The following is a 12,090-nucleotide window of genomic DNA, read 5'->3' as shown; positions in this document are numbered from 1 at the left end:
CCCCCCCCCCCAAAAAAAATACGCAGTACTACCCCGAATGACATTTAAAAAAAATGTTATACTATAATTACATAGTATATTATATTAGTGAAAAATATATTTAAACTAATAATGAGAATATTGTCTTTAAAGACATATAATTACCACAACTTTTAATAAAATTTTTTTACAAATTATACACGCAACCCGCGTCATGACAAATATACATTGAAATCATCTTTGTGACACCTCTTGAATAAGAATGTTTTGTTCGACACATAGGGGACTCGACATCATCATCAACTGAGGTTCGCATTGTTACAACGATCATATATTCTGTGTTATAACATTTAGTTTTTTTCGTGTTTTTTTGTGTGGCATAATTCTTTTATTGAATTAAGAATAAACAATTCAACGTCACTTATTAATTTTAAATAACTTCTGGTGTTGCCTACGTTTATTTTCTCCACACATCTTAACACGTATCAGATTTTCAACAAACTTAAAATTTTATATTTATGTTTTCAAATGTTATNTTCTTATGATAGTGATTTTAATCACTGTCAGATTAAATCTATACTGGACCCTACTATGCAATGTCTCCACTATGCCGCGACCTCACTGTGCTACCGTTTTTAACAATAAAACTACATTAATAATTTGGTTATCAAATTTTGTACATACGAAAAACTAGACCAAATAATAATTTTAGTTTTTTATTATTTGAGCCTAAAAACCACTGGGTGATTAGGCTAAAATTACCGTAAAGCCTATTAGATAAAATTTTAAATTAAATTAGTTCAACACAAAGTATGTATAATCGTCAACAATTATACTTTAAATAGAAATTTATATTTTTATACTTTAAAATTACATTAATCGAGTACCGAGTATAATATGGGTGAAGATGGGGATATCATTCTTAAAAANATCGCTAATTTTCGAAATTTTTTCACTTTTTTTTCTTAAAACTTCCATAACTTTTTGAAAAATCAACATAATTTTTTTTATACTAAAACCTTAGACATTTCCCTTTCATTTCNTAAAAAAAACATTTTTATTATTTCATACAAATAAAATATAGAATATAACAATACCCGTCAGTGAGTACAAATTAACAAAACAATTAATCTAATGGGTGATATTGCACTAGTGCGCAAGTAAGGCTAATTTTTAGCGTCCAACTTCTTAGAAGGGATCATTTTACTAAACTTGACCATAAGACGCAATTCTTTTTTTAACTCTAAATTTAAGAAATAATTACATAATAGAAAAAAATCCATATTTTATATAATTGATATGAAACTGCAAATTGATTCTCAAACTAGCAAGTAAATAATAATAATGCACCTAATTGGTATGGTTATAACACCTATATTTTTATATTCATCACTGGTAAAGCTTGCATTGATTATATATATAAAATATTAAATTTAGGTTTTAATAGATATACATTTTCTGCAGTAATTTTATGGAAAAAATCAATAAAGTAAATAAATAGAATTTATTGTCCCAAGGTTAGTTAGTTTTGCTCATTATTTAGATGTGATAATTTACTACTCCATTATTTGAATAAAAATATTTTTTTTTTACATAAACAAAATTCTTTATGTTCTAGCTATAAATAAGGTCAAGCAATGTGCATATTTTACGAATTAATACAGAATAAAATTACTAATAGCTATTAATAATGTGATATTTAACATAATCACTATATTTGTAGAGACTAATAATACTTTAACAAATTGATTAAATTTTATTAACATAAGAAATCAATATTTTATTATGATTGTAAATTAAATACGTCTTAAATAAAGTATTATTCCTTAAAAATTAAATCTAATTATTATTCAGGACAAGAATTAATCTTTCAAATATTTCAGGTAAAAAAAATGTAGCTTCAAATATTGGATAATTCAAATTGAATAATGGATTATTCTTTATATTTATTCCATTTATAGGCTATACCAAACTAAAAGAATAATTTCTATTCATTAAACAAAAAATTCAAAATAAATAACAAATTCAAATTAATTAAGTGAGATAAAAAATCTTATTTATTTATTACTGAAAATCATAAAATTTAGTCAATTAAATCAAACGAGACGTAACAGAGCTTAGGTACACGCATTATCATAAATATGCCATAGTCCCAATTACACATCATGTTACGCAGGGAACCAACAGTGACACGTGAATGTCATGTAACAATGAGTAGAAATAGAACATGTACAATCACTAATAATAAATTTGATTATTGTTGTACTTCACATACTGTGTCTTTTACAAGATCAACTACAGGCGCATTAAATATTCTGAAGTTAACATCATTTGTGTCTAGCCCTTTGTAAAGGAATCGTGGTAGTCTATCTGACAAAACCCACAGATTGCCGTTATTGTCAACTTTAAGGTCGTTGGGGAACTCTAACGTTATGCTATCTGACACTACCAAAGCGTTGGTATCAGCTGAGTATTCATCGGCAAAACGATTCGAGTTCCAGCAACCTATGCCATCTTTGTTGACTTGAGTATAGAAAAGTACTCCAGTTTTTTCGTCAAGTGACGATCCACTAGCTTGAGAGTTTGGTCCTCGAGATCCAAGCACTTTAAATTCATAATAGCTATCCGACGCAATAGAAGCATTCTGGATAATGCGAGTTGATACCGAAAACTCTCTGGTACTGGAGAATGGATGGAAGTATAATGTCCTGAAACCATCTTCCTTGACAGCAGACAGAGCTACTCCGAATATACCGTCGGTCCATTGGAAGTTTATACCTCCCACGTGATAGTTACCGGCTAAAGGATCGAAGTGGAAATAATGGTGTTTTACTCTCCAAGATTTATTGGTTGCAAAGCTGTAAACTATTAATCCATAAGCACCTAAATCAGGTATATATGCATAAGCATCATTACATGTTTCTTTGGTGGTATCGGCTAGTACATTAGCGAAAAATGAATCGGGTTTCATATCGTCAGCTTTAAATGTGTACTGTCTGATTAATTTATCAGTTTTTAAGTCGAAGATCAACAATTTTGGTGTTTGAACCTGATTAGCTTCTCCCCAAATATCAGCAAGACCTGTATCTACCATCCACAACCTGTCACATTCATCTACATTTATTCGGAATACAGATACAATACGCTCGCTGGAATTGGATGACAGAAGGTTATTTTCAAAATTCGGATAAGGTATAAGGGATGGTGAACTACTTTTATTATCTGAAAAATATTAAAAGTACAATTTTAAATAATTATACTAAAAATAAGACTATATACTTTTTATTTACTATAAATGATTATAATTAAGAAAGAATAATTCATGCAAAATAGCTTTATAATTTTAAATGTAACTCAATAAAAAATATTTTTAAAGAAAAAATTAATGAAAAATAGAGATCTATATTTTTTTTCGAGTGCTTTATATATATATAAAAAAAAACTGAACCAATAATTTACTAATGCTATTATCATATAACATGTTTTTACAATATGTACAGTACATCATATAATGTTAATAAATTTGTTATATTTTTGATTTAATTATTAACTAAATTTAATATTAGCCACTCGATTTCTCTTAAGAACTTGACTAGTTAATAACAACTTTTGTCCTTTTGACTCATTATATTGGAAGTTATAACTATTTAAAATATTAAGTAGGAGTGAGGTATGGGTTATGTTTTTTTTATCATTATGTCACTCTGCCGCGCTCTTCCTCTATTATTTATGTAAAAATGTTAATAACATTTTAAGTACTAGTTCAAAAATCGTTATTGACAAGTTATTTTTTATTTTGTAAGCTAGTTAAACATGCATGATATCGTAAAAAAAAAATAAGGTTGACGTCCTTGTAATGTATAAGGGATGAATTAAAAAATACCAAAAATAATTTTCTTAACATAATTATTTTATAAGAAATCGAGTGGCTAATATTAAAATTTTTCTTTAGCTCTTTTTATTTGAACTTATGATGTTTAACATTAGTTAAGTTATCACTATTGGTATGGGAAATTCGGAAGATTAATGGCTACTAAATGATTTAAAAAATAATAATCGAACGGCCGATGGAAATTCTTTAACCCTAAATATAATTACGTCCTTAAATTATTCATTACTATATTATTAATAAACATACACCATTCTATGATTCAGTGAAATATTTATATGGAAGGATTATTATAGCCTTTTCCTCATGGACAAAGCTATGCTGACTTAAATATTTTAAATAATGTTTTTTTTCTCACAATTTGACCAAATAAATCATCAAATAGCTTGTGCGTTGGCATTTAAAGTATCAAAAGTTATAGGGTTAGATCTGTTCTATCTTGTATACTTGAATATACTAAGATTTTGAGATCAAGTGAATTGCGTATGAATATTTTTAATTTATATGTATAAGAACTTTATTCATTTTAATTAGTTGTCCAACAATATAACTTGGTAGAAATGTTATAATCATTAATTGTATTATTCCATAAACCACTAAAGCGAAAATAATTTAATAGAAGAATTTTAAGTTGTTCAATGAGTACTTACGTTAGAGCATTGTTATTTTCATCTCTGTACCAATGTGCAATCACCACCATGCATTAAAAATTTAAAAAATGCGTATTGAACTGAAATTCAACACCGTTAAGCGAATTATAAAATTACTATCAGTTAGTGTCAAAACCTTCACCAAACGTAATTACTGACAAAGCATTATATATATTTAAGTATTATATGTAATTCTAAATATAATTCTAGCAACAAATTATAAGACTTTATTTATGTGTAACTACATCATAAAAGTAATGTAATACAACTAGGTGCTCATTCAGGTAACGTGATAATAGATATTAAAACTAGTGATGGGCATTTTCGAATATTTTAAACAATCGAATGCTATTCGACAGTTTTGCAAACCTATTGAAAAACTATTCGAATTGTTTTTATACTACCGAATAGTGTGTTTTTAGCATAAACTATCGAATATTTTTAAAAAATATTCGAATGGACTAACGAATGGTTTCAAAAAATATTCGATTAGTTTTATCTAAAATTTTTATTAAGTACACTTAATTATAATAAGAAGATAATTAACGAATACTTAAAATAAATTATTATACAATTAATAATAGTAAAAAGCACCATTTTACTAGTATTTCAGAAGTTATAGCATTTTAAAAAATAAACTGGGGTGAGTCTCGGGTATATTAGGGTGGCTCTTATTTTATTAACTTTTATTGATCGATCTCCATACCCTCCAATTTTGTTTTTTATTATATGAAAGTTATTTGTGTAAATTTTGGTTTTGATAACTTACCCCCTTTAGGTTCGAATCGGGGTTAAAAATTCGCTCAAAAAGGTAATTTTTCAGTTTTTGATTATTATTTTGAAAACTAATTCACTTAACATAACAATGTATAGAATATGAATTATAGATTATAATATTTTCTTCTAAAATAGTATTTACAAACATTTTCTAAAATTATTTTTACTTGCTCAAAAAAAATAAAATAAAAAAATAATTTACTAAAATTCATTTTTTGAATATAAATCATTCTTAATTTTCGAAATAATCATTTTCAAATATTTTATACTATCGATTAACTATTCGAATTGTGTTTATTCGAATTATACTACCGAATATTTTATTTAGTATAAACTATCAAATATTTATAACTATTCGAATGGAGGAACCGAATAGTTTTAAAAACTATTCGAATATTTTTACTATTCGAATAGTTTTTGAATGACTATCGAATAGTTCGATAGTTACTATTTAATATTTCCCATCACTAATAAAAACACCAGTTAACAATAATATTGGGGTATTATTTTGATTATTTGTTTGTATTAATATAACTTTGTTTGTACCTTGTGGAACTTTATGGAATTCAAATGTCAGGTTATAAACAGTTGTAATTTTTACTTTTCATTTGAATACAACACTATCAGTATAAAAACATATTGATATATATACATTTTGTGACATATGTTTTATGCAATACCTATATTACACGATTGTTAGATATAAGATTAAATGGTCTAAAATTACAGCTAATGAGTATTAAAGAATATATAGTATTTAAAAAATAAAATAAAATAAAAAGTTCATGTATACTTGTTTTTTTAAGAATTTATCAATTTTATATAGATTTTTAGCAGTAGTAGGTCATAGGGACGTTTGTGCTGATCAGGCACTAGTGTGGTATTGAAATGTTAATGTTGGTGAAGGACGAATAATGTGTACGTTACAGAATTAATCCACCTCTAAATTTTGAAAATTATGTTGTTATACAAATCATGTCTTGTACAAAAATATTTATAGGGAAAATATAAAATTAATTTTGGATTCCTAAAATATCTTTATAGTTGCATCAACGTTCATTATTAGTTATTTAAATCCAAACGAAAAATATTACAAATTTATTTTTATTTTACAATTTTATTAGTATTTTATATTTTGTTTATTATATTGCAATAGCGTATAAAAGTTTTCTACATTAATATTTAACATTTTTCACATGAATAAATATAAAACTAATGGTCAACGACTATGCCACTATATTTAATTTGTACGATAGTTTCAAATTTACTAACTATAGTAAATAATAACTAGGAATAATAGAAATAGGAGTTTGAATGATTAGAAGATTTTAAGGTCGCGCAAAAACATGCAGTAGCAGTCATTATAATTAGTGTACTTATTTCATTGTGCATGACAGTCGTTACGGCAGTGGATCATATGGGTCAACGAGAAATTCTATTATAAAATTATGCATTGTATTCCATGCAACATAGTAATAAAATATAAATGATTACTTGAATCCAAATTTATGTAATTCAATGTGGATGCCACACCGGCCTTCCATCTGGGTACAGTAATGAACAATCTATTTCTCCAAACTTCCAAGCCCAAAGGCATATTATTAGCTTGAATGAACTCTCTATTATTGATCGCCTGTTGTCTTGTTTGTTGATCAGGAAACACAAAATCTACTTGTCTCCAATTAAAAACTTCTCGGAGACGATCATTAACCGATAATACACCATTTGAGAAAAGGCCCAATAACAATAGTGCTAGCGCAAACTGAGCCATTTTTATCTAATAACAAATATTTAAAACTAATTATGAATATATCTACCATATCTAAATAAGATAATTCTACTTAATTCATTTAGATAAATAATTTTATATATTGATTTTGTAATGAATTATGTATTAATACTTAAACATTAAAATTTACATAAATAGTGTAAGTATATTTTATATTTAAAATACCAAGATAATACATCAGTTATATACTTATCCGACGATAGTTTTTTTAAAAACAATTTGGTTTATAATTATTTATAGAAGTATTAATAAAGAATTTAATTATTAAAGAAGTATTTTAGCTTTTATGTTAGTTATTTGTACTAAATTTATAAGAGGTGCACAGCTGATTCAATATTTGAAACCTTATAATCTTGAATCAGACCTTTGCGTGGACCTTAATTTTGAAGCCCAATCCGTCCGACCTATTGAACAGTTGACAAATTTTGGTCCATTAAAAGATTTTTTATCATAATATGGTACTATATATATATACAAAGTGTTCAAAAATAAGAAATAGGCAAATTGTTACCAACAATGACAATAATAGAAACCCGTTTTTTACTTACTGAACACTCAATATATGTATTAAAAATAATAACAAATAAGAATAAACTGCAGATGTCATGATAATAATAAAATAGTCGCAAGGTCTATCCCTAAAAATATTTCATTATAATAAATATGTCTATTAAAATACCTAAATATGTTCGATAAGAATTGCATGAGTACATTTTTAAATGTCTCTTAATTCATTTGTATGGAGATAACTTATGGAAATCTAGTGTGGTCTAATTAATCGTTCACCGAACGGTTATTAGCTTATAATCCGGATCGTCTAAATTTTTATACCCACTTGAGCCCCCAGTCCAAAAGAGTCTGGCACAACCCTGAACCATAACATAAATTATATACCCATCCAGATTGAGACTCTAGCTGGACTTACTCATGCAGAGTTTTGTTATGAATACAGCCAAGATTTTTTAATTGGAAATTATTTCCTTTATAACTGAAGAAATGTCCTTTAAGTTATTTCTAGTTTTGTACAGTTAAAAATGCCGTTGTATTATGAAATTCATTTTAAAATTTCACTAATTTACTAGTAAACAAAAATTTGAATCAAAGATGGAGACATTTAACAGGAAGTATGATTATTATCCAGAGCGAATTCAATAAAACAAAACAAGGTCTCGGCCGTTTTATTCGTCAGTCCCGAGGCTGCTCTGCTTTCGGTATTTTTCGTTGTAACATTAGTTAAAATTATATCTTAACGAGTTCAGTTAATAGAACAATAGGGAATTCCTGTGATACTAAATACATACAATTTAAAGACGACAGACGCTTACTTTTACGTTTTGTTTTCACTGAAGGTCAGTTGGAATAGAGTATGGACCTAGTTAAATTACTTGAATAGTAATTGATAGTAATTTAATAACTATTGAAAACAAGAGTGGCGTAATTCCATGAAATCGCAGACATTTTAATGTTTTATTTCTTATTCATCTAAAATTATGCAACAAGATAGAACGACAAAAATTGAATGATACATTAAAACTAAATTTCAAAGCGTTATTGAGGATCATTGTTTCACAAAAAATTTAACCTTTAACAATATTTCGTCGTTTTGTGTTTGAAAAACTAATCAAAATTAAATTTACTTCTAAAGAGTATTTTTTTTTTATCTAGAGTAACTTTACTAGTGAATGAAAAGTTAAGAGTTTTTAATCTTATATTTTTATGTCACTCATTAAGCTAATAAATATTTTTTCTCTAGAAAATTCTCTATAGTTATAATGTAAAAATATTTAAAATTAATTAACACAACAATTTTAATTTACAATTTTAAATTGAAATATTCCAATGAATGAACAGCTAATATTAACAATATTGACAATTGTGAGTTAACACCAAATTTAAATATTTTTTTTGTTATAAAAACTACTAATATATCAACTTATTACTATCAAATTAAATAACTTTTTAGTTAAAAACTCAGTGCTGTTTGTTCACTTGTAGTGTTCATTCTCTGGAATTGTCGCCCTATTCACTTAACATAATTATAAATTTATCATACAAACACACAATATGATTATTTTATATTATTTTATAGCCACTTCTTTGTTTACTATGATATTTAAATAAGAATGATAACACAAAAGAAATTATAAATTTAATTAATTATAGATTGGATTCATTTTTATAATTACACAGAGATCAACTAAATTTATAAATCAAGTTAAAATATCTTTTAATAATAGATAATAATAACTACATCAACCCATCAATACACTTTATTAATTTCTAAACAAGAAGAATAGTAAACGGGAAACGGCATTTGTCAAATAAAATCTTCATTCTATTACACGAGTAAAACATTTATAGACTTTATTTTGATATCCGTTCGTGTAACGGATTTAATAGTAAAGCTTTAAGCATAATAAGTTGCAAACAAAATGAAAAAAGTACTTTAATTATTATTCAATAATACATATTTATATACAACACATATTTCATTGTTTTATTTTTACTGCAAACTTAAGAATAATTTACTATTCATATGAATAATTTATTAAACTTTAATTAATTAAATTTTTAAGCTTACCTTTGATGGCGTTGTTACGATTTATCTTGTACTGAGCACAGTAGTATAAATCGCCAGTAACAACGCCGACGGCCGGTGAGCAGAAACTAAACAGAATTTGACTTGTGAACACTAAACGATAAATAAGAGGGGGACAACCAGTTTGCACCTGAATCTAAGTCCTTGGGATTTTACAAGAGATTTCCCAAGTACAATACAATTATTCACCATAAATTGATGCTTTTATTGGTTTCAAATAATACCACAATTCCAACCAGCTAGTTAATTATTCGTATAATACTTAATCTATTCTTCGGTTAATGGTGCGTCATGTACACTGAATAAATCATTTAGCCTATTGATCATTTTTGTTAACCGTATCAATAATTTATAGACCTTGTATAACAGGTAAAATATAAATTTACACTTTTTTTTATTTTAAACGTAAAAAACGGGGTTGTAATGACACCTTTCATTTTCATTTTTTTTAATGTATGAAGGACTGTGGTAGCTTAGTGTTATAAATAATACTATGGATGATTATTACTAGTGATGGGCATTTTCGAATATTTTAAACTATCGAATGGTATTTGAATAGTTTTTATACAACCGAATAGTTTATTTTTGGCATAAACTATTCGAATGGGCTACCGAATGGTTTTAAATAATATTCGATTAGTTTTACCTAAAATTTGTATTAAGTATACTTAATTATAATAAGAAGATAATTAACGAATACTTATAAATAAATTATTATACAATTAATAATAGTAAAAATTAGTGATGGGCATTTTCAAATATTTTAAACTATCGTATAACTATTCAAATTATGTTTATATAATCGAATAGTTTATTTTTAGCATAAACTATCGAATAGTTTTAAAAACTATTCGAATATATTGTGTAACTATCGAATATTTTTACTATTCGAATATTTTTTGAATGACTATCGAATAATTCGATAGTTTCTATTCGATATTTCCCATCATTAATTATTACCATATGTATTATGTTGGTTAATTGATTTGTCGTTATATGGGGAGACTTTGCTCGGAAATGTAAATTCAGATAATTATCATTAATTGGAATGTTAATAATGTAATAAATCTACTGTTACTTGGTTAAAGCTATGATGCAGTCATACAAATTTTTGTTCATGCTTTATACTTTTTATTTAAAATTATTTCATGAATTACGATATTATATCATTAACTCAATAATACTTAAATCATTTCCCCCTCCAAATGAAAAAAAATTGTATCATCAATTTTCACCAAGTAATTTTGTTATGAGAGGATAAAATACCCAAATCCTCTCATGATTACTCTAGTGATTTTACACAAATGCATACTAGATAAATATTGAATTTAGCATCAATATTTATTTATTCGTGTGTTTATCAAAAAATTAATAAAAACTATGTTCATATTATATTATTAATGTGTATTAAATGATTATTATTTGTATTAAATTTTTGTCCTTTGTTGAGCCCTTATATATGTATATATTTAACTCAAAAGGGCTCAACAAAGGACAACAATTTTCCGCCTTAAAACATTAATACACATATAATTTTCTACATTTTCTATTTTATGAATTTTTATAAACAATGAACGCTTCGATTACTCTTTATTTCAATAAACGGTTATTTATAACAATAAATTCAAATAGTCTCAACAAAATTAGAAGGCTATTACTCATAAATTTATTTATTGTTATAATGCTTAAGCGGCATTGACTTTAAATAAGTCTACACATTATAAAAATTACTTATCATCACTGGAAATTTATTACTAATAGCCTTTTTTTACCAAGAAATAATTTACAAAAATTTTAAACGTATCTTATTTTAAAACTCGCAAGAATTTGATTATTTCAGCAATATAATATTCTTTCTTTTTATAAATATTATACTTTAAGTAAATTTTATTAATACAATTGTTTTTTTTAATAAATGTTTAGTACTAAGATTAACAAAAACATCTAAATTAAAATGCACAGGTAGTTAAAAATGTCTAAGTTGGTCATGGTAATTTGAAACATGTTTTAATAAAAAAAATTGAACTGAAAGAGAATAAATTATGGAGAGTAAACAAGGATCGATATGCTCATTATAACATTGACAAACAAATTGCACAATGATGTAAGGCGTGTCGAGGAGATACTCAATGTAATCAACAATAATACATTTATTGGAACTTTTGAGATATATTTTATTTTTCTTGTGCATAAAAATATATGCCAATCTGCAGATATTTATGATAAATAAAGCGCTATTGTCGTTATAAAAATGCAAGACGATTTGGAAAGTTCCATTTTATAAGTGAATTAATAAAATCAAGAAAATATTATAATTTTAATTCAAAGGTGCTATAGCACCTTTACATTAAAAATATTTTACTCGAATTTGTAAATAAATTTCAAATTGTTTCAATTTTTATCAACT

At 25.8% G+C, this 12,090-nt stretch overlaps 1 protein-coding gene across 3 annotated transcripts in view; it reads right to left on the bottom strand.

Annotated features, from left to right (window-relative positions):
• Nucleotides 1-9,804, bottom strand: part of LOC126895575 (protein yellow) — a 22,993-nt gene extending 13,189 nt beyond the window's left edge. For 2 of the 3 annotated variants that reach the window (XM_050667590.1, XM_050667588.1), the window contains exons 1-2: nt 9,666-9,804; nt 6,790-7,072 (exon numbers count right to left, since the gene is read on the bottom strand). In XM_050667590.1, coding sequence (XP_050523547.1) covers nt 6,790-7,066 — 277 coding nt within the window. In that variant the 5' untranslated portion in view covers nt 7,067-7,072; nt 9,666-9,804. Of the gene's footprint in view, nt 1-2,013; nt 3,202-6,789; nt 7,073-9,665 lie in introns of those variants that run through there. The other variant, XM_050667592.1, reaches the window with a different exon arrangement.
• Nucleotides 9,805-12,090: the final 2,286 nt, after the last annotated feature.

The sequence above is a fragment of the Daktulosphaira vitifoliae genome, unplaced genomic scaffold (assembly GCF_025091365.1).
Source record: "Daktulosphaira vitifoliae isolate Bord-2020 unplaced genomic scaffold, ASM2509136v1 Scaffold_1, whole genome shotgun sequence".
In the NCBI taxonomy this organism is placed as follows: domain Eukaryota; kingdom Metazoa; phylum Arthropoda; class Insecta; order Hemiptera; family Phylloxeridae; genus Daktulosphaira; species Daktulosphaira vitifoliae.
Note: the sequence above shows the minus strand (reverse complement) of the source record. Positions and strands in the feature narration are given on the sequence as shown.